The sequence below is a fragment of the Pelobates fuscus genome, chromosome 1, assembly GCF_036172605.1.
Source record: "Pelobates fuscus isolate aPelFus1 chromosome 1, aPelFus1.pri, whole genome shotgun sequence".
Taxonomy (NCBI): domain Eukaryota; kingdom Metazoa; phylum Chordata; class Amphibia; order Anura; family Pelobatidae; genus Pelobates; species Pelobates fuscus.
The window spans coordinates 30,515,077-30,538,047 of record NC_086317.1 but is presented as its reverse complement, the minus strand read 5'-3'; the positions used below and the strand labels follow the sequence as shown (position 1 = coordinate 30,538,047).

At 41.7% G+C, this 22,971-nt stretch overlaps 1 protein-coding gene across 1 annotated transcript; it reads left to right on the top strand.

The window, feature by feature from the left end:
• The first annotated feature begins 55 nt into the window (after positions 1–55).
• ETS2 (ETS proto-oncogene 2, transcription factor) lies at positions 56–10,009 on the top strand. Its single transcript, XM_063442466.1, has 10 exons — positions 56–237; positions 4,093–4,169; positions 5,403–5,514; positions 5,689–5,808; positions 6,722–6,922; positions 7,057–7,140; positions 7,316–7,540; positions 7,630–7,893; positions 8,637–8,755; positions 9,280–10,009. Exons 2-10 carry the CDS (start codon positions 4,098–4,100, stop codon positions 9,493–9,495), a joined length of 1,413 nt encoding a protein of 470 aa, XP_063298536.1. The 5' UTR covers positions 56–237; positions 4,093–4,097; the 3' UTR covers positions 9,496–10,009.
• The last annotated feature ends 12,962 nt before the right edge of the window (positions 10,010–22,971 follow it).

Genomic DNA, 22,971 nt, shown 5'->3' with positions numbered 1-22,971 from the left:
CAGAGCCCCGCCCCCTCTGTGAGTATCCTATTCCCCTCCCTGCAGGCTGAGCTCAGTGTAACACAAGCTTTGCAGATCACACAGACACAGACACAGTCAGCTAACTCACCCTATTGGAATACTTTGTATCTGGACTTTGTGCTGGGATTTTCTGGACATTCTAGAGAGCCAGGCTGACTGGCAGAACCCATCTCTGAGAGTTGGACCGGGTTTCTGGATAGGACACGATCACCCCAGGTAAGGTTAGCCTTTGGGAGTCATTTAAGGGTTAAACTACCGCCTTGTGTGTGCTTTAATGGCACCAGCTTTAACCGAGCAGGATGGCTCCTTCAAATCATTCAAGGGACCGATAACAGACGTATTGTATCTAGGATTTAACTGAGCGCTAAAATTCACATCTTTAGAGGTTTGTTTTTTGTTATGGGTGTTTTTTTTTTATTTATTTTTTATTTTAATAATTATTAGCGAGAAAACTTTGTGGTTTTTTGAAGGAATTTTTTTATATATATATATATTCACTTCCTACCAAAAAAACTAAACTAAAGCTGTGCCATTCTGTATTACCCCCTCCAGTTTGGGCTGTATGGTTGTATCGTGGTTTTTGTTAGCATTACATGAGTCTTGTTACCTATCTTACAGCGCTGGGGCATATGTTGGCGCCATGTAGATAACTGAAATTGTGGTGAATGTCTGCCCACCCAGAAGCTTCCCACTCCCTACCTATCTCCCATTTCTTAATATCCACACTCCCACCAGGTGAGAAGCCCTGTACGCAGAATAAAGTCCCAATCCCACTGATTCCTTTGACCGCTTGTTGGCTCAGTTTGTGTGATGATCCTCATGTACAAAAATATTGGCTTCCTAGATAATTTTTTTTTTTCTTTTGTATCAAATTGACAATCTAAATGACCCTTAATATTCACTACACTTTATTTATCTATGTTTTGGGTTTTTTTTTTATCTATTTTTATAAATCCGGTGAGTTGGCTGGAGATTTGGTTCTGTTCAGATACCAGATTACTGGGATTTTACTTTCTATAAATTAGAACTGTGGATGATGATTTTAAGACACACACTGTTTTGACCTGTAGATGCTTTTTAATACATACCGTTTCTTGAGACTCTAATTTAACGAGAATCTAAATCTTCTGACTCTTTAAGTGATAAAGTGAAGGTTGTTTGGGGTTTATCCCACCGTGCTGTGCTTTGGCAATCTAGAAAAGGTTAATTATGTTTAATTTGAGTAGTGGCTATGGAAAATGGATGGCTATTTTATGTATGTTCTAAACTCCCAGTTAAACGTGATCTTGTTATACCTGTTTGAACAATTCCTCACACCCACATATTAATCATTATTTTATTTGGTTTTATTTTGACCTTGCTGGGTGAGTCACTCTGCATGGTCAGATTACACGAATTGTCTACTGGCTGATTACATCTCAGGTTCTTCGTATTATATTAATGGCTAAGCGTTTGTTAACTGTTTAGGATTTTTTACTTTTTGTGTCTCTGCAAAGGTTAATGATAGGCTTATAAAATGTAGGTTACATGTGTCTGGTGGCTTCTCAGTAGTGAATATTATTGGCAAACATCCCCATTTATTCTTTCCACTTTTTTTTTTTTTTTTAAAGGAACAGTATAGCATCATGGCAATTGCTAATCTATTTAAGCTTTTGATGTGGCAGTCAGCTACTCTTCCCCACCCCCTCTTGCTATTTTGCAAGTCACCAGACAGACTAATTTCAGGGTTTGTGGAGGTCTGAGCACCATGTGAAGATCAATGCTCAGATATGGAGGAGCTGTCTCTTTGGGATCCTGTTCAGTTGTGACTTTAAAGCTGCTATTGAAGCATGAGTGTTGGCTCAGGGAGTCTGAATTCAATGAGAAACTGGAACATTTTGGGAAACATAACCATTTTGGTACTTAAATGGTTATGCTGAGGGGGGGATATAGCACCTTTAATATTAGGAATGTCAGGAAGACCAAATTTTATTTATACATACCCAGATCTTTTAAGTCACGGCTGTCCACATGTGGACCTCTAGCTGAAGAAACAAGGCTTCTTGCATTAGGAAGCAAGACTTTGGCAATATGCTCTTTAAAGTATTTTGTGCATTCACCCCCAAAATAATTCTTTAAAGATGTGTTTCAACTTGAAATGGTCTGTTAAGGCTAAACTGAACTTCTTTGCTGTTGCAAAAGGTCGTTAACCCTACAAACCGTCTAATACATGTTCACATGAACTCTACTACTGATGGTATCTGCCTAAAACCATGTCAATCAATCTTGTTAAATTGTCCCATTGTTGAAACGGGTCTTAAATTTGGCAAGTGGTTGACAATGTAGCTAAAGTCCCCTTCCACGTTACAGGTTATCAATTGGCTTTATATGATGTACTAAGGCTTCTTCTAATGTATTTTATAAAGCGTCAACATATACCACAGCGCTGTAAATAAAGTATGGTATAAAGCCTAAAACCTTCTTAGTTTGATCCTTGAAAATAGTGATGCCCAGATAATCACAAACTTTAATTTACTATTTTTTTTATCTACCAGTAATATAGTATTTTTAAGCTAGTTATGGGTAGTCACGAGGCCTTCATAGTGTAATTCCACTCCTTCCGTGCTAGGGCCATAAGTTTATTGCTCTTGGTTAAATGACGTAAACCTGTTTGGTAAACAGTCCATTACTGACCATAAATTTCCACTGAATGGGAGGTGTGCCACCTTGGTCACGTGGACCTGCAGTGTCGTGATATGAATGAGCTCTCTGGCCTAAATAAACAAAGGTGTGAGTTTGGTCCCAGGACTGTCTGCAAACCTCTTATCTCCATACAGCTCAGGTTACCAAACTGGGCTTAACATATAATCAATCCTGCTTGATGGCATACTAATGTATCTCAATTATTCTGCCAGTAACTTAAAACCCATTATGACTGAATAAGAAAATATCTGCTTGTCGAGCATGCCAACTCCTATCTATCAAACAATTTAATGGGTGTTTTTCTCTTCATGATGGCTTAAATCAGGCTTCCCCAAACTCCAGATGTTGCTGAACTACAACTTCCATGATTCTCAGCCTTTCATTGATAGAATCATGGGAGTTGTAGTTCAGCAACATCTGGAGGGCCGGAGTTTGGGGAAGCCAGGCCTAAATCCTGCCCGATGCATTGTATTTTAATTAACCCTTCCTTTACAAAGTGCTGAACGATGGGCCACAGGCAGGGTCTTAACGGTTAAATGTGCTAGAGTAAACTAGAGGAACCTACTGGAGCAACCGTGAAGACTAGAATTGAACAGGGAGAAAAGTTGGTCCAGCTGTTGAGCAGTAGATAAATTGGACAATTACTTTATTAAATTTTGAATAAAATGATTTTAAGGCTTTGCCTCCATCCACCAACTTCCCCGCACTGGTTTTAACGCTGATCACTTCCATGACTTGGCTATTTAAAGGCAATATAGTGTAAGCCCAGTTGGTTAGTATGTGGTCAAGTCTCGGGTGGGTGTGTGCGGCGAGGGCTGTGGTGTGGGTTTGTATCTTATTTGTTTGGTCCCCTTACTCAAAGTATAGAAAGTAATTGCTACGGTCAATTAAGCTTAATTACTCTGCCCCACCAATATATTCCGGTAATCCCCTAAACTGGAATTTAGTCAGGATTTTCCCATTTTGAGGCCATTTTGGTAAAATTTGAAAGCGACCTTAAACCTGACATTTCCTGCTCTTTCTAGTATAGAGCTCGGAGAAGCTTCTTGTGGGAAGATGTGTGTATTTTATGACTTGAATGACAGACTGTCCCGACCTTCTGGCAATCTGCTTTTCACAAACTGAGTGGAATGAGTCATGTCTATTAATGTTGTCGAGAAATTGTTCACATACCCCCTTTTTTTTTTTTTTTTTTTTTTTTTTTTTTTTTTAGTGTTTGTGGCTTTTGCGTTTTCTTGCTCTCGTCGTCTAACAATGTATTTGTTTAAGGAAATGCACATGATTTGAATACATCCTATCCCTTAAGGCTGAAAGCACCAGCATGATGAATACATTGTAAGCTACGTTTTGTCAAAAGATTTTAATTTTTATTTCTCCGCCCCTCCCCAGGAACAATGACTGAGTTTGGGATCAGGAACATGGACCAAGTTGCTCCAGTTTATAACATGCACAGAGGCATGCTCAAGGTACGTCGTCCATCTAAAAATCCCTTCCTCCTTATTGTACTTGCTGTCTTTATAATGTCAGGTGGTAAACTGGTGTTTTATCTGAAATGTTAAATTGGCTCATGACATTGAGCCATCTGCTCCAGAATTTAGTTCTATATTTCTCACCTATTAATATGGCTTATTAAGACATTGTAGAACACACCAGTGAATTAAACCGTTTATCGTACCGACAAAGCACTGGAGATGTGAAGTCTGATGAATCCATATACAGTACATGCTATCTTGTAACTGCATTTGTTACATAACTAAAACAGACTTCTTCAATGATTGCCTCTTAATCAGTGATCACATCAGACTTAATGAGTTCTTGTTCAATTTGACCTGTTAAAATTTTAGCCCAGTTAAGTCCACGTAAGGACATCAGCGCTGTAAATTAGAGGTGGACTTCATGCGGGGATACTGGTTTTTAAAGAACAGATTGTGATTTATAGCAAGTAATACCTTTTGTTGTTTTCTTCTTTTTTTTTTTTTTTTTTTTGTAAAGGGGTTAAATCTAAGTTTCTGTGAAACTTATGTGAATGTCAAACATATGGGCTACTAAACCGGTTTTGCTGATCCAAGATGGGGGAGGAATGTGTTTTGTATTTTAGTTCTTGCTATTTGTTGAGCCAGGTGGTGGGGGAAGCTAATTAACCACTCCAAGCAAACTGAGTAGTCTGGGGAAACTAGGCTGTACAAAGTCATTAAAGAGACAGTTAAACCTGTTTACTTCATAGAAGCCATGGGCAACTGAACTCTGGGTCTGCTTGCATTCCAAAACCGTAGCCAATATATTTGTCCATAACCAACAATTTGTTATCAGTGTATTAAAATGTTTTAATTCCCTCCAATCAACATTATATTTTTAGCTCCTATGTATATTTTAGTCAAATCACTATCCCACGCATGGTGATATATGCAACAGGAATGTATAGTATAATTCTCTAGTATTGTAAAACTAATCCACTCAGACATTTATATAAAACGATGGCTAGTTGGCAAGAATGTTCAAGTCTTTATTGGTGAACTATCAATTTTAAAGTGTCTCTTGTAAAATGAGATTGGTTTAACCTGCTTACAGAGATTAAATTGACAGCAGCCAAAGGCTAACTGATAGTGTGTGTAGAAAGTCTTAAAATCTGATTCTTTGTGACCGTAAATGATTAAATTACAAAATGGTTAATTTAATATATATTTTTCCCCTCCCTCTAGCGGCAGTTGGCGTTTGACAATGTAAATATTTCTGCCTCGATCTTCACTGGATTGTTTTCCACATTTGAAGAAGAGCAGGCCGTTCCAACTGGTCTTGACTCTCTGCCCCATGGTAAGTCTTCATTTTTGGAGTCATTGGTTCGTTGAAAGCCCAACATGTTGCTTTTTGAGATCTAGGTTCTCTAAAGCTTGAAAACAAACACTGATGTGCTACCTGAGAATGTACATGAGACTTGCCATATAGGTCTGCCTTCATTCCAATTTATGTTTTATTTTGTTTTTCCAGATTCAAACAGCTGTGAGCTGCCACTTCTGACACCTTGTAGCAAGGCCGTAATGACCCAGGCTTTAAAAGCTACCTTCAATGGATTTAAAAAGGAGCAGGGAAGATTAGGAATCCCCAGCAGTAAGTATTCTCTTTAAATGCCGTTATATAAAACTTACAGTACACTTTGATTTAGTTTTCATATTTTATTTTTCTATGAAATGCTGTCTGTGATTAGGGCTTTAAAGGATTACTCAGTGTTGTGTCTTTTTTTTTTTTTTTGTGGTTCTGTTGGAGGAGGGGTATAGTGGGAGGATGGGTTGAATGAAGTACATGGGGTCCGTTGCCTGTTTGTCAGCGTGCTGTGTATTCAGTGTTTTCATGGTGAAACATTGCACGTACGGACTCCAGGGTCCTGGGCCATGAAGGTGCTTATTTTTGTTTCCATAGACCCCCTGCAGCTGGGAAGGTAAAGAATCATGTAAACCCAGTGACCAAAAGTTGCCCAGAGGGAGTTTGCAAACAAACCTGAGCAAAAAAAAAAATAGCCACATTTTAACATGCTACACTTCAAAGGAGAAGGTAGCGTTTGCACAGCTGGAAACCACTCTTACAATGCAGCCTATGGAAAACCTTGGCGCTAACTGTTCTTCCAGAATGTATGGGTAGATGGTCAGCTCCTCTAAACACATTACCTCCTTGTAACTCTACCGTTAAATCCTAGAAGTGCAGCGTTTGTGTGTTAACACTGAATGTTTTAATGAGTCTTAACTTTTTTTTGTATAAAGCTGAAAGGCAGAAAACGTTCAGGGAATTTCCATTTATGAAACCGTTGTATTGCACAATAGTCAAAGCAGTCTAAGTACGTTTGTAGAAATTCCTCTCCCCTCCCGTTTAGTCATCAGAACATGTTCTATAAAATACAAATGACTATATGATTTCAATACAACAAGGAGGTGGTTAAACATTTTATTATTTTTTTATTTTTCTAAAGCATACTTTGAACCTTTTTCCATGTGTAAATAGTTCAATACTTTATATATTTATTTTTCAGACCCTTGGCTTTGGGATGAAAATCAAGTTTGCCAATGGCTTATATGGGCAGTTACGGAGTTCTCTCTGGAGAATGTGCATTTTCAGAAGATTATGATGCCTGGACATGACTTGTGTAACCTTGGAAAAGAACACTTTCTAGAACTGGCTCCAGACTTTGTGGGTGACATATTGTGGGAGCATCTGGAACAAATGATTAAAGGTATATTTCAGAAGGTGCTGTTTAGTTTTGCCTTCTAGACGGTTTTCCTGAGTTGAGCTGTCGCTTAACGAATGGTCAACCTATTTTGGGAAATTTACTTAAAACTTGTATTAATTGAATTTTTGTTCTTTCAGAACATCAAGAGAAAACTGAAGACCAATATATGGAGCACTCACGAAATGTATCAGTTCCTCAGTGGATGACCACAGACTCATTAAGTAAGTAGCTTTGTTTTGTCGAACTGGATCTGCTAGCTTTGTGTATTCTAATAAGGCTGCTTTATTCTTTTTATTTTTTTTTATTGTATTACAAACACAACTTGTTAGTTTTTAAACTGGTCAGTTATTGAATGGAATATTCTAATGTGTATTTTTTTTTTTCCTCCTTTTATAGACTTCAGTATGAATCCTCTACAATATGCATCACCGGTGCAGAGCTACCACAAATCTGGAATGTATAATGAAATGTGCCAGGTATCTGCTGGACAAAATCTACATGGCATCAAACAAGAGTTCCAGCCTTATCCTTGTCTAAAATCCATGGAACCAAATTATACTAGTCTTAATCGTAGCTATGCAAGCAACGGCCTAAATGCAATACTAAACTCTATAAATTCTGGTAAGAATATGGAAACTTGCCTTGTCTGTAATTAAAGTCCATCACTAATCTGCACAGTCCTCTAAATATGCTCTCCTCCTCTTCTACAGGAAAATCCAGAGAGCGTGACTCTGGAGAGAATTGCACGGACAGTTTTGAAAGCTCAGATTCCTTGATGCAGTCTTGGACCAGTCAGTCCTCCTTGGTGGACATGCAACGAGTTCCTTCCTATGACAGTTTTGAAGAAGATGGCAGTTCATCATTGTGTGTCAACAAGCCAACCATGTCGTTCAAAGATTATATTCAGGACAGAAACGAGCCAATGGAACAAGGGAAACCAGTAATACCTGCAGCTACTCTTGCAGGCTTTACCGGTAAGATAATTTGTTTGTTTTCCCGAGGGTCTGGTTATCGCTCATTTACTTTCTGCCATAGTCACACGTTTTCTCACAAATCCTATTATGGCATTTGTATTTTTTTGGGCAACATTGTCGTCAGATCTCCTCTAAAGTCCTGGTCAATTGTAAATAAAATACTACATATTGAAAAAGTGATATTTAAAGTGGTGATATTTAATAAAACACTTAATTGAGAGGGGAAAAAAATATTGTCTATTTGACAAAATTATTGCAAAAAACGAGTGTAATGCACACCCTAAAAAAGGAATACGTCCTGCAGGGTGCACCAGAAAGGAGGGCCAATCCCTGAAGACCTTAAATTCGGGAGTAATCAAATCTTGATAAAGCTCAGAGGAGCTGAAACGTTGCCTCCACTTCCTTGTTTCAAATAAAGACTGCCTTTTAGAAGAAACCTCAGGTGTGCCTGGATATTTTCCACTATTGGACCAAATGAGACTGCAGAACCAAATTTTATTTTTTTTCCCCCCACTTTAACATTCTTTTGTTCAGCATGACAATTAATGCTGATGAAATGATCAGATCCGTCATGTAGTTTGTCTTCTAAAGCTGAGCAAAGCAAAACCATATGCCAGACTAGCTCTCTGCAGATGGACGTCAAGCAGAAGTTACATGAATAGAGAAGGAAGAGTCAATAAATGTATACTGCACTTTCCAAACTTCACAAAGTTCAATCTTTTCTATTTTGTCTTTTATTACAGGCAGTGGACCTATTCAGCTGTGGCAGTTCTTACTGGAATTATTAACGGATAAGTCCTGCCAGCCATTTATTAGCTGGACTGGTGACGGCTGGGAATTTAAACTCACTGACCCAGATGAGGTGTGTATTACGATTGCATGCTTTATAAAGAAAACTCTATCCTTGTGTAAATTGCAGATTAGTAGGATAGTGGGAAGTAGGAGTCTGTGTAAAACAAGGCACATTAAGGTTGTGGAATAGGTTTCCTACATATGAAAGTGCACCCTGCTTCCGCTACCAAAAGTAGCTTTCTTCGTACTAGAAGTAGCTTATTAGCTTGGTGAAGGCTGCCAATCTGGGTGGGATGGTGGCAACTAACCTTATCAGCTACTACAGTTTTCATTAAAGAAGGAAGATGCCAATGATGTGTCTTGCTTGTTAGTGTTTTATAGCAAATGTGTAGGCAGCGTGTACGGTATTGGGACATCTTTCAGTTGATGGCTTTCATCCCAGTTTGCAAATTCTTTTTTTTTTTTTTTTTATATTTAACTGTTTTTTTCCTTTACTGTTGGACTGGGTTGGTTTATTTTATTTATATATATAATTTTTTTTTTGTCATGCTATTCAAATATTTACATGTTAACCATTTTATTTTATTCACTCAGGTTGCACGTCGTTGGGGTAAGAGGAAAAACAAACCTAAAATGAATTATGAGAAGCTAAGCAGAGGACTAAGATACTACTACGATAAAAACATCATCCACAAGACTTCAGGAAAAAGATACGTGTACCGGTTTGTGTGTGACCTTCACAACCTTTTGGGATACACAGCAGAAGAACTTCACGCCATGTTGGGCGTTCAACCAGACAATGATGAATGATGGTCTGAGTGGAGCACCTGGGACATGAGCACGACAATTGTACTGTGAAACTGACCATTTGTGGTTGGTATTGCTGCACTGTTCAGGGTCTATGGACTCTTGAGACCAAAAGGACATGAAAGAAATTTCATATTTTAATGGCATTTTTTGAGACCTTGCAAGGAGTGTCGTATGGTCTCTCCTCTGCTGTCCTGAAGAATTTTGCACGTAATCTCAAGGATTGCTTATGACTTTAACGTTCACTGCATGATGATTAAGAGTTGTTGACTTGTGGCGTTAACCAAACTGGAAGAGACTTTTGAGGCATGTGAGATATGCAGTTCGTAGTCTGTGTTTTAATAGAATTATGCTGTTTTGAGGGTTTTTTTTTTTTTTTTTTTTGTGGATCATGGATGGTTCAGCAGTGGCTCATAAGACTTCCTGATGTCCTCGTACTCAAACAGCATGGTGCTCCCTGACTCACAGGTTATGTACATTTTTGGACTGCACTTCTTGTATAGGAATTTATTTTTTATCATCATTTCAAGTCCTTGTAAATGTTAGATTTCATATTTTATTTCCAAAATGGATATGTATATTTGATCTCTATGTAAATTAAGGGTTTTTATTTTGTTTTTAAGCTTTTGTTTAAAACAAGTATGCAGTGCTTGCCAGAGTAAGCAAATCGGCCTATGGATGGAATGGCTATCTCTTTAAGAAAATGTCCCCATCTTGAAAAGGTTCATTTGACTTACAAATATTGCACATCTGAAAGGTTTTGCTTTCCAGTGTTTGTATATAGTATTTTTGTTTAAATATTTTATTCTTATTGCCGTTTTTGTTTTATAATATGGACTTTATATTAAGTACCAAAATCCTTTGCCAAACAAAAGGGGTATGTGTAGCAGCTATTTTAACTGCAAATGGTTTATTTGGATTCATTTTTTTTTTTTAACTTGTATTTTATATCGAAAGTGCCTTGTAAAGTAAAGAATCTATTTCTGCATAAAGTAATTGGGTTCATAGAACACATGGATCAAATTATGATTAAAATCTTTTCAAGGAGCAAAAGCAATGTGTGTATTTTTGATCTGACTGGCCTTCTTGCCTGTCTATGAAGGGATGTGCCTGGTGGTCTCTTTATTTGGGGGGAAATGACTGTCCTGACAAAATTAGTCCATTACATGTTGCTAGCGGGATTTTGGGTTTTTTGGGGTTTTTTTTTTTTTTTTTTTTTTTTTTATCTACAAAGCAGAGATTGTTCTCCCTAATAGTGATTTGAGGTCACCTTTAAGACATTAACATTCATCTAAACATACAAAGGGTGTAAGGTGCTCTCTAACAGCAGCAATCCACCTCCGAGGTGTTCCTACAACCTTGTGAAAACGCAAACCAATACACACAAAATGGTGAACTGTACTTAATGACGTGTGTGTCAATGTAGCTCCAAGTCAATAGCACTTCTGTGAAATCAAACTGTCCACTTGGGAAGCAACACTGAGTGACCATCAATTTCACATGCTGTTGTGCAAATGGGATAGACAGCAGGTGGAAACTATAGGCAATTAGCAAGACACCCCTCCCAATAAAGGAGTGGTTCTGCGAGGTGACCACAGACCACTTCTCAGTTCGTATGCTTCCTGGCTGATGTTTTGGTCACTTTTGAATGCTGGCGGTGCTTTCACTCTCGTGGTAGCATGAGACGGAGTCTACAACCCACACAAGTGGGTCAGGTAGTGCAGCACTTTTCAGGATGGCACATCAATGTGAGCTGTGGCAAGGAGGTTTTGTTGTGTCTGTCAGCGTAGTGTCCAGAGCATGGAGGCGCTACCAGGAGACAGGCCAGTACATCAGGAGATGTGGAGGAGGCCGTAGGAGGGCAACAATCCAGCAGCAGGACCGCTACCTCTGCCTTTGTGCAAGGAGGAGCACTGCCATAGCCCTGCAAAATGAGCTCCAGCAGGCCACAAATGTACATGTGTCTGCTCAAACAGTCAGAAACAGACTCTGAGGGCCCGACATCCACAGGTGGGTGTTGTGCTTACAGCCCAACACTGTGCGGGACATTTGGCATTTGCCAGAGAACACCAAGACTGGCAAATTTGCCACTGGCACCCTGTGCTGAGCGCATGTGACAGACTCTGGAGACGCCGTGGAGAATGTTCTGCTGCCTCCAGCATGACCAGTTTGGCAGTGGGTCAGTAATGGTGTGGGGTGGCAATTCTTTTGGGGGCCACACAGCTCTCAATGTGGTAGCCTGACTGCCATTAGGTACCGAGATGAGATCCTGAGACCATTGTGAGACCATATTCTGGTGCAGTTGGCCCTGGGTTCCTCCTAATGCAAGACAATGCTAGACCTCATGTGGCTGGAGTGTCAGCAGTTCCTGCAAGACAAAGGCATTGATGCTATGGACTGGCCCGCCTGTTCCCCAGACCTGAATCCAATTGAGCACATCTGGGAAATCATGTCTCGCTCCATGCACCACAGACTGTCCAGGAGTTGGTAGATGCTTTAGTCCAGGTATGGAAGGAGGTCCCTCATTAGACCATCTGCCACCTCATCAGGAGCATGCACGTGAAGGCCAAACACACGATTGAGCTTAATTTTGACTTGTTTTAAGGACATTACATCAAAGTTGGATCAGCCTGTAGTGTTTTTCCACTTTAATTTTGAGTGACTCCAAATCCAGACCTCCATGGGTTGAAAAATTTGATTTCCATTTTTTTTTATTTTTGTGTGATTTTGTTGTCCGCACATTCAACTATGTAAAGAACAAAGTATTTCAGAAGAATATTTAATTCATTCAGATCTAGGATGTTATTTTTGTGTTCCCTTTATCTTTTTTGAGCAGTGTGTATACATACAGATGGTAAATAACACTTTTGCAGAGTATATCTTAACAGAGGAGGAAACGAACATGCAGGACAATATAACATATTTTTAGACTACAGTGCCAAAGACACTCAATTTCTAGAATGAATACAGCTCTTATGGTAGGCATATCCTGTAGAATCCATGTCTGTGGATATAAAAGAATTCAGGAAACTGAGCCCCAACTACACCCCATATTAATCCAGAGTGCTGCAGTAGCCAACATGTGCCAGGCATCTTACAAATGCTTTAAGGGTCTAAATAAATTTTCAGAAATTTGGCACATTAACCACTATTCCAACAAGTTGAACTCCATTGCTTGTTTAGTTCCTGAAGCCTCTGCTTTTAACTTGTATCAACTCCAAAAGCTGTGCCACATATATGTAGTTTAAAACATTGACCAGAGTGTAGTTGTACAGGCATACTCCATGGTTCACTTTTTTTTTTTTTATTCTTTATTTTTGGTATGCAGGTAGGTACAACAGTGCCTGTTTCGCCCCAACGGCATTTGCAGGCTTGTTATTCATTTACATATAACAGTTGTGGCTGATTGAGTATGCATACTTTTTAAAATGGGTATGATAACAGTACAGTGAACGTATAGTAAATAACATAAGGCAACATGGATGAATGACAGCAGGTATTGTGAATGACAAGATATGCTGCACTTTTGCTTTTTTGTAATAGTTAAGGTTACAAGAGTAAATAGCACTATAGTATAGCGTAATAAATATCGTGATATGTCGTTTGAACAGACAACGAGTGCTATGGATTATGCATGTATAAGATACAGTAGTTTAGTTCATGCTAAATTGCAGGATGAATAACTTGATAACAATGTTGGTATTATCAGGGAAGCCCCCCCCCCCCCCCACACGCTGGTGGCCAAGTTGGAGGTAATAGTGTGAGCTGTTATGGGGCGGAATATACAATCCGCTTAGATGGCTTACAGTCAATATGTTCAAACTTAAACAGAACTTTTAGTAACGGCTAGACAACTTGTGAGGTGGAGATACCAGTAAAGGTAAGGTAAACGTGTAAGTCAGTTGGTGTACATTGGGCATGTAAAATGTAAAACAGGCTTGTTAGCATTCAATGAACCTAATTTACTTGCCTGACTAACAAATGAGTATGTGTCTAACTATGTGGGCTCTATGAGACTGTGGAGACACATGTGCACTCTGGTGCTAAAAATGTGATAATGGTACACTGGGTAAATTGAATATACACAGAAGGGACTGGCTTACTACTGGATTCAGAGTCCTGTATGAATGGGTCACCCCACTCCCACTCTCACCACGATAGTCCCACTGTTGGACCAAAGTCCAGCTTTTTGCTGATGCCCCCTCCATGGGGTCCAGGTCACCATTGCGTAGTGTGGTTCCGATTTGGGTCTCAGTTGCCTCTTGTTTTCGCCCTGGTGAGTGCTGGCATTCGTAGGGTGGTGTGGCTGTAAAGGGGTGGCCCCCGCTGGCGTGTAGGGTGACTCGCCGCTGGTCTAGGTCTGCCATTTAGGGGATGTCGGATCGTCCATCGCTGCCTTCCCACCCACCGTGCTGTGCTGGAGCGAGTGTGTATACACTGCGAGGACAGTGAAGCTTTCCATTGGCCCTGTGCTTTGTGTGGGGCCTGCATCCTGATGCCACAGGCTCGGGTGCTCGTGGAGGCCGGGCTTTTCCCCGCTGGGGTGCGGTGATGGGTCCTGGTAGTCTGCCGCTGCCCATGGTGGTAGGGCCTCCGGCGGTGCGGCCGGTGCTGCGGAGTTGATCTCCTGACGACCCTCAGTCCGGGTGGGCAGACGGTGCGTTGTGCTGGCGCTGGAGGGCGTGTAGTGCCCGGGACGGGCCTGTTCCGTCTCTGCTTCCCTGACCCCTGTGTCATACCTCCATGTGGCAAGGAGGGCCTTGTGAGTAGTCGTTTCAGTTCATTCCAAAATTTCTGGAATATAAGGTCCAGGCTCGTGGGTTGCGGTGGAGAGGGTTTAAGTCCTACGGGCCGTGGTGTTCCCGCCATGTGGCTGGGCCCGGGGTATCCGGAGTCCAGACTTGGGTGGGGAGCTACAATCTCTGCCTTTACGTGTGTCCAGTTGGGGGGGACCGGGAAAACCCCCGCCGGTCCATAGGTGGGGAACGAAGCCACAAACTTTGTCTCATAGCTTGCTTCAGCGTTGGGAGAGCGGCCGTCTCCCCCACCGCCGCCATGCTTGTAGGCCGCAACCTCGGGCGAGTTGGAGCCGCTGCAAACATCATTCTGCTTGGTGTCTACACGTACGTCTCGGTAGCCCCAGTCGTTTGGGATATACAAGAGGGTGGTTGACAGCCTCAGTTCGTCGGTAATCGACGGTGTTCACGTTTGAAAGGTTCACCTTTTTACCTTGGTAAATTACATACCATGCCATCCTGCCCTCATTCCTACCAATGACCCACTCGTCGTATAAAGTTTCAGTGCCTCTCCAGTTTTTGCAACAAAATCTGACCTCAAGCGGTTTTTCTTTTTATTGAAAACTAAACTAGTGAAATATATCTACACCCTTATAGAGACAGCTTCACAAATGTCCACTGACTACAAAAAAAATCCAGTATAGGCAGATTCTTCCATAAACTGTCCTCAAGGATTCAAACACTATGCTGACTCCTTAACCAAATACCCAGACAGGAATAGGGAGTACACAATGTGCCTCCTAGTGTAAATGTTTATTGCATGGTCAAACTGAAATTTTGACTTCCTGTACAAAAAAAAACAAAAAAACACAAAGGTAATTGTCCATAAAATTCATGTGCATAGACCTAAATTCATTTGAAATTGCGGTTTTAAAGATCAAATCTCAGGCTTTTTCCCCCCTTGTGATATCTTGTGATCTTGCATCTCGTGCCTTGTTAAATTGTTATTAAACTTATTTTGGTTCATTTCATTGGAATTACAGATTTAGTGAAGTCAGACCTCCATTTGGCAGCAATAATGAAAACCTTTTGAATGTGAAAGTGTTCTGTAAATGCCAGAGTAGTAGTCTCTCTAAAACAGCACTTATGAGAATTATGTTCATTACAATGAGGGGAGGTAGAAGGAACCATATACACAGGCCCATAGAAAACCTAGTTTGACTAAGAGCCTATCATAGAAATTAGTCAGCAGAATGGTCATTTACAGATGCTGTGATGTTGAAATAAAAGTGATAGAATTGACAAACTCAATCTGCAAAACCAAAAGAGGATCAATCCTTGATCTCGAAGGAATGGAGACCATCTGTCTTCTAACTGGATGGCCATGTTCTGAATGCACAGTCAATTGATAGCTGTTGACTGTATAGTAATTATAGAGGTGCAAATAAGTGACTGGCTGAGGCTTTTCCTTAAGGTATAAATTTCTGCGTGCTGCTGTATGGCCACTTGATGAACTAGTGGAGGGAGCTACTCCTAGATCTCTATCCACAAATTATTCAGGAGCACACCAAGGTACTCTGATAGCTGCAGTACAAATTAAGACTTCTTATTGAGCTGCATTTGGAAGGCTGTGATGGAACAGCCTCAGTCTTAGTTGAAAAGATCTGAAGCTTTTGCAAGCTGGCTTTGGGTATACCCCCAATGGGGGGGAAGAAATGCACTATTAAATGCATGCTTCTTTGGAGGTGAATAGATTTGTGGCAGACCACCTGGCACCCCACCTGGGTACCTCCTTCAGTCGCTGCTTCCTAGTAATCCTGGAGTACCATAACCACCACAAACCACCACAACTTGGTTGGGGTCTCGCTGTCCTTCACCCACCCTGGACCCAAGACCGGATCCAGCTTCCTGTGGGTAGACGTCTCCTAGTCCAGAGAGCAAAGCAGGCTGCTCTTACAAGAGCAATCGTTGTAATCCAAGGGAGTATAGGGATTATAGCAATCCGCAGAGTGATTATAGCTCTCCAATCCCTCAAACATGAGCCTAAACTTCATGAAGGGTAAAACAAATCTGTTTAATGGCAGCCACGACTGGCCTTATTTGCAGGTCCTCATGCAAGGGACACTCCCCCACCCGTCCTGGACCTAAGAGTAGACTACAGTAAAAACCATACACACGATTACATTGGCTTTCAGGTCCAGGGCACTCTCATACAAAATAGATCAATCCCCACCCTGTGCCTGGGAGATAATAGAGTCAGCACTGTATTAAACTCAATTAGGTCCAGGCACAGAAAACAATTTTTTTTACAAAGCTCGCAAAATACCTTTAAACACACAAGCTCCTCATAAAAGTTATATCCTCTGATAGCCCCAATCTGGGTGACCAACATATCAAAAAATCACCCAGATCGGTTCAGGGGTTCAGGAATTTCCTGGAAGTCATAATTTGACCGACCACATGCATGGTCCCATGCCAGAGAATCAGGGCTTGTGGTTGGTCTAGTTTGGTAGTTTAAAAACCGAACAAACTACCAAACATAGTCAATGTTCTTACCCTGGAGCTTGTTCGTGGGAACGTTTCCACAGAACAGTTCCTTTCCAAGATGTGTAGAACCGAAAACAGGTGATCCTGGAAGTCCAGCAGTGTTCGGGAGTTTCAGTATCCGAAAACTTGCATGAACTCGACGACCAAACACCACTGCCTGCATTCGCGGGAACAAGGTGGCCACCACCTCGTGGTCGTTCATGCCGAACAGTGGCCACCCAGGCGAACACTGCAGTGGAAATTAGGCTTAAGACTCGGGTGGTCTCTGGTTCGTGCGGCTTTTCGGGAACTGAACCATATAATACCCATTGCACGAACAGAGCCTTTTTAAAGTATTTTTTGCCAGGTCTATTGCAGGTGTACATAGTCCTGAGGCAGGAGGCTGGCAAGCAGGCCCCTCCAAAAGTCTGTGACAAGGTACAGTTCGTCACATATACTAAACAGGATTTTTTTATTTTTTTGGAGGAGTGGGGTATTAGACTGTCCCTCTAACACCAAATTTCTCAAGTTGAAGTTTGTCCTTCAGTTGTCTGTCTCCTCTGGCCCCACCTGGCTAGTCTGCCCAGCAATATATTTTATGGACTGAATGCCACTAATAGACAGATAATTTTATCAGCCTATCTCTAGCTCCCCATACAGAAAAATAAAGACAAAGACACAACCTTTATTGATTGCGGAGTTTATTCGCAAAAAAAAAAATCCAAATTGCATCACCTTAAAATGTAAATTGTAAAGACAAGCTGTGGTTAGAGTTGTGTTCGAGAATGTTTACAGATCAGATTTTCTAAACAATATTCACTTTGAATTTACTTTAGTGAATAATTATTTCAGTGACGAAATGAGTGAATGCTCGGAAGGCTAGAAGACCTCCAAGACCACTGTTATCGACTCTGGAGACACCGTGGAGAACGTTCTGCTGCCTCCAACATCCTCCAGCATGACCAGTTTGGCAGTGGGTCAGTAATGGTGTGGGGTGGCAATTCTTTTGGGGGCCACACAGCTCTCAATGTGCTCGCCAGTGGTAGCCTGACTCCCATTAGGTACCGAGATGAGATCCTGAGACCATTGTGAGACCATATTCTGGTGCAGTTGGCCCTGGGTTCCTCCTAATGCAAGACAATGCTAGACCTCATGTGGCTGGAGTGTCAGCAGTTCCTGCAAGAAAAAGGCATTGATGCTATGGACTGGCCCGCCTGTTCCCCAGACCTGAATCCAATTGAGCACATCTGGGACATCATGTCTCGCTCCATCCACCACAGACTGTCCAGGAGTTGGCAGATGCTTTAGTCCAGGTCTGGAAGGAGGTCCCTCATTAGACCATCTGCCACCTCATCAGGAGCATGCACGTGAAGGCCAAACACATGATTGAGCTTAATTTTGACTTGTTTTAAGGACATTACATCAAAGTTGGATCAGCCTGTAGTGTTTTTCCACTTTAATTTTGAGTGACTCCAAATCCAGACCACCATGGGTTGAAAAATGTGATTTCCATTTTTTTTATTTTTGTGTGATTTTGTCAGCACATTCAACTATGTAAAGAACAAAGTATTTCAGAAGAATATTTAATTCATTCAGATCTAGGATGTGATTTTTGTGTTCCCTTTATTTTTTTTGAGCAGTGTGTATACATACAGATGGTAAATGACACTCAAACAGCTGGAGGAGCATGCTATATATTTATGGGGGACCTCTGTGGGTAGTGCTTTGGAAAAATGCAGATTTGGTGTATTGTTGGTTCTGGGAGTGTGGGATGAGGCCTGAAGAACAGAGATGGAGATAGAGATAGATATATGAAGGTATTTACAGCCAGGATGAGCATAGGAGGAGGGGGAGGGTTGAAAAGTTTAGCAACCAGATTCTATCACCCAAAATATTAATAACTGTGTACATGGAATATTGGTCAGAAACATTAAATGGCAATAATAAAAACTGCATGCACATAATTTATGAAAGATAGGCCTGCATTTTAATGAATGTAAGCCATTCTCGATAGTGATATTTTGGCCAATGTTTGCTACAAGTAAGTGGCTTCTAAAAGAATAGTCAATAGTTCATCAAAAGGATAATGGTTTTCTCCAGAACGACGCTTCATGAGTTCATGTTGGGTCAGTGTGTTCAATTATGAAGTGAAAGTTTGATTATTTTATATGTTATCTGTTTAATTATATAATTTTTAACTTTTAGTCAGTGGATCTGTCACTTTTGGCATCTACATTTAGGGTCCTGTGGCCATGTGGTGCAATCAAAGGTCTCATACAGAAGCATATGACTGAATCTCGAATAACGCATCGTGATGCCAAATGGGACGAGGAACCACAGTGAGGAGTACCTCGCCCAGCGTTGAATTAAAGGTAAGTTTTATAGTATTTATTAGTATTCTGTAATTAAAGAAGGAGGGAGTTAATATGCCCAATGAGGCATAATAACTCTAGATACCGAGCATAAAAGAAAAGAGTGATAGTAACTCTTTAAAGGGACACTATAGTGTAACGAGAATATACCCCTACACGCAGGATCCAGCTAAACAGAAGGCAGAACAGAGGAGAGATACGTCTACCGGACCTTAGAATGGCCGGACTCGACGTATATAGGAGAAGTACAGAGTCAGGAACAATCCGAGGTCAAGGGCACAAAGAGACAGCGTAAACGAGGACAAGCCGGGGTCTGGTACACAGGAAACAGCAAGCCGGCAAACAGAACAGACAAGGATAAAGCGAAAACGAAGTCAGAATACAAAGCCAAGGTCAAGTACGGAGGAACACAACTGAACACAAGAAGCGCTAAAGGGAACTGTAGCAGAAACCACGATAGGGCAAGGAACTAAGGGAAAAGGGTAAGTATAAATAGGTTCAAAACTAATGTGATTGGCTCCTGTCACTTCCACACCCCCAAAAGGTAAGTGTATGGGGTGTGTGGGATGACAGGGGCCAATGGGAGCCTTTTGGCAATTTAGGCTCCCACTGTCTCTTTAAGAGCGCGCCCGAGACTCGCGGCGCGCTCTTAGATTCAGGCGGGACATGTGACCGCATCTCGCGGTCACTGCCCGCCTTCCGGCCTGAAGCGTCGGATGAGCCGCGCGCGGCTCATGCAGCCGCAGGAGCGCGCGCGGCTTGAAGAGAGGACCGCGGCCGGCCCCTGGGAAAGGTGAGTAACGCTACAGTATCCCCCCTGAGGACACGCCCTCCGGGCGGGCAGGACTAGGTCGGGCAGGAAAACATGAATGGAAAGAACGCACAAGGCGGGGAGCATGAACAGCATCAGCAGAAATCCAACTGCGCTCCTCAGGCCCATAACCCTTCCAATGTACCAAGTACTGAAGCCGACCCCTAAGGAAACGAGAGTCAAGAACAGCAGACACTTTGAATTCCTCATGACCCTCCACAGAGACAGGAGGAGGAGGAGGAGCATGCCGGGTATAGCGGTTGCGCACGTAAGGCTTCAACAACGAGGTGTGAAAAACATTAGGTATGCGCAGATTCTTAGGCAGACCCAAGGCATAAGAAACGGGATTAACCTTATGTATAATACGATAAGGACCAATGAAGCGGGGAGCCAATTTCATAGAAGGCACCCGGAGACGAATATTCCGCGTGGAAAGCAAAACTCTGTCCCCCACAACATAGGAAGGAGCCGCTCTGCGATGCTTGTCAGCCTGAGCCTTCTGGCGAGCAGCAGAGTCAACCAAAGAACGCTGAACCTGCTCCCAAGTATTACGCAAACCAGCCAAATGCTCATCCAGAACTGGCATGCCCTGTGAGGAGAATGCAGCCGGGAGAACAACGGGATGCTGGCCATAGACGACGTAAAAAGGGCTTTTGCCGGAAGAATCATGAGTGGCGTTATTCCGAGCAAATTCAGCCCAAGGAAGCATGTCAGACCAATTGTCCTGATGGTGAGACACAAAACAACGGAGGTACTGCTCCAGAGACTGGTTGGCACGTTCAGCAGCTCCATTAGACTGGGGATGGTAAGCGGAAGAAAACGAGAGAGAATGACAGGAGTAACATCAATCTTCTGTTTGTCAATAGTTTCAAACTGTCTGGACAGAGCGTCCGCTTTAGTGTTCCGATCACCTGGCCTATAGGTGATTATATAATTGAAATGGGACAAGAACAGTGACCACCTAGCCTGCCTGGAAGACAATCTTTTAGCTTCGCTAAGGTAGGACAGGTTCTTATGATCCGTAAATATGAGGATGGGATCCTTAGTGCCTTCTAACAAATGTCTCCATTCTTTGAGTGCTAAAATGATAGCAAGGAGTTCGCGATTACCCACATCATAATTCTTCTCTGCTTTGGACATTTGTTTAGAAAAGAAGCCACAAGGATGCAATGGCTTTTCAGGAGACTCTCTTTGAGATAAAACAGCACCTACCCCGATATCTGAAGCATCAACTTCAAGTATATAGGGCAATGAGGGGACAGGATGCTGTAAAATAGGTGCAGAGGCGAACGTAGTCTTAAGGAAGTCAAAAGCTTGAAGTGCCTCGGTAGACCAGACCCGAGTATTGCCATCCTTTTTTTGTCATACGAGTAATAGGTGCTACAATAGACGAAAAACCTTTGATAAAACGTCTATAATAATTAGAGAAACCCAGAAAACGCTGGATGGCTTTTAGACCTTGCGGCAGAGGCAATTCTATGACAGCAGCGAGCTTCCGGGGATCCATACGAAAACCCTTAGCGGAAATCAAATACCCCAAAAACTGGACTTCGGATTGGTCGAATAGACATTTTTCTAATTTACAATAAAGACCATTAGCAAGAAGGGTCTTCAGAACGGTCGTAACATGTCTGTGATGAGTGTGTAAGTCTGTAGAATATATTAAAATGTCGTCTAAGTACACAATAACGAATGAGTGAATAAAGTCTCTCAAGACATCATTAATAAACTCTTGGAATACTGCTGGGGCATTGCAAAGCCCAAATGGCATGACGGTATACTCATAATGACCTGACCTAGTGTTAAAGGCTGTCTTCCATTCGTGGTCCTTTTTTATACGTATCAAATTGTATGCTCCTCTAAGATCTAATTTGGTGAATACCGTAGCATGTTTGAGCCTGTCAAACAATTCTGTTATTAATGGTATAGGGTAAGCATTTTTGATGGTGATTTTATTAAGACCTCTATAATCAATGCAAGGTCTTAAATCACCTTCTTTCTTCGATACAAAGAAGAACCCCGCTCCAGCCGGAGAAGAGGATCTCCTAATAAATCCCTTATCTAATGATTCTTTAATATATTCCTCCATGACACGGTTTTCTTGAACCGATAAGGGGTACACCCTGCCCTTTGGAGGTATAGTGCCAGGCAACAAGTCAATAGCACAATCGTAGGGTCTGTGAGGCGGTAATTTGTCAGCCTCTCTTTTATCAAAGACAGTCTTTAAAGATAAATACTAAGAGGGTATAGCCGTAGACAAAGGAGGAGTGGTAGGAACATTAATAGAATTCACAGGCGTGACTTCAATAGTACACGATTCATGGCAGGCCTCACTCCATGATTTTATCTGCCCTGTCTCCCAGTCAAAAATGGGATTGTGGGCACGTAACCATGGATACCCTAACACTAACTGTGAAGAGGGAGAGGTGATGACCTGGAACCGAATGGTTTCATAGTGTAAAACCCCTTTGTACATGTGTAACGGTGCAGTCTCATGAGTAACAACTGGAGATATCAATGGTCTACCATCTATGGCCTCAACGGCCAAGGGTATCTCCTTCTCCCTGATGGGAATGTTGTTTTTCTTTACAAAACCAGAGTCTATAAAATTCTCGGCTGCCCCAGAGTCAACCAAGGCGTATATATTTTCAACTATACAACTCTCTCCCATATGTAACGAAACAGGGAGAAGCAGTCGGTTAGGAGGCAATGTAGGAGACTTAGAAATCACACCCGAGGCCAGTACCCTATAAGGTCTTAGGTGCGAGAGTTTTCCGGGAGCAAAGGACATTCCTTTACCATATGGTCTCTCCTACCACAATATAGGCAGAGTCCCTCCCTTCTCCTATGTAATTTTTCATTATCAGAGAGTTTGGCAACCCCTAATTGCATAGGTTCCTTTTCGGATACTTTTACACTCTCCGGTGTATCAACTCTGGGGTGAATAGGTGTAACAAAACGTCTATTTCTGTTCTTGGTATAGAGACTGTCACGAATCCTATTATCTATATCGATGAGGTAGTCAATAAGGTCC

Coding starts and splice junctions, on each gene's coding strand:
- ETS2 (XM_063442466.1), top strand. CDS start 4,098: ATGACTGAGTTTGGGATCAGGAACATGGACCAAGTTGCTCCAGTTTAT. Junction 4,170..5,402: donor TGCACAGAGGCATGCTCAAG/GTACGTCGTCCA, acceptor CCCTCCCTCTAG/CGGCAGTTGGCGTTTGACAA. Junction 7,894..8,636: donor TACTCTTGCAGGCTTTACCG/GTAAGATAATTT, acceptor CTTTTATTACAG/GCAGTGGACCTATTCAGCTG.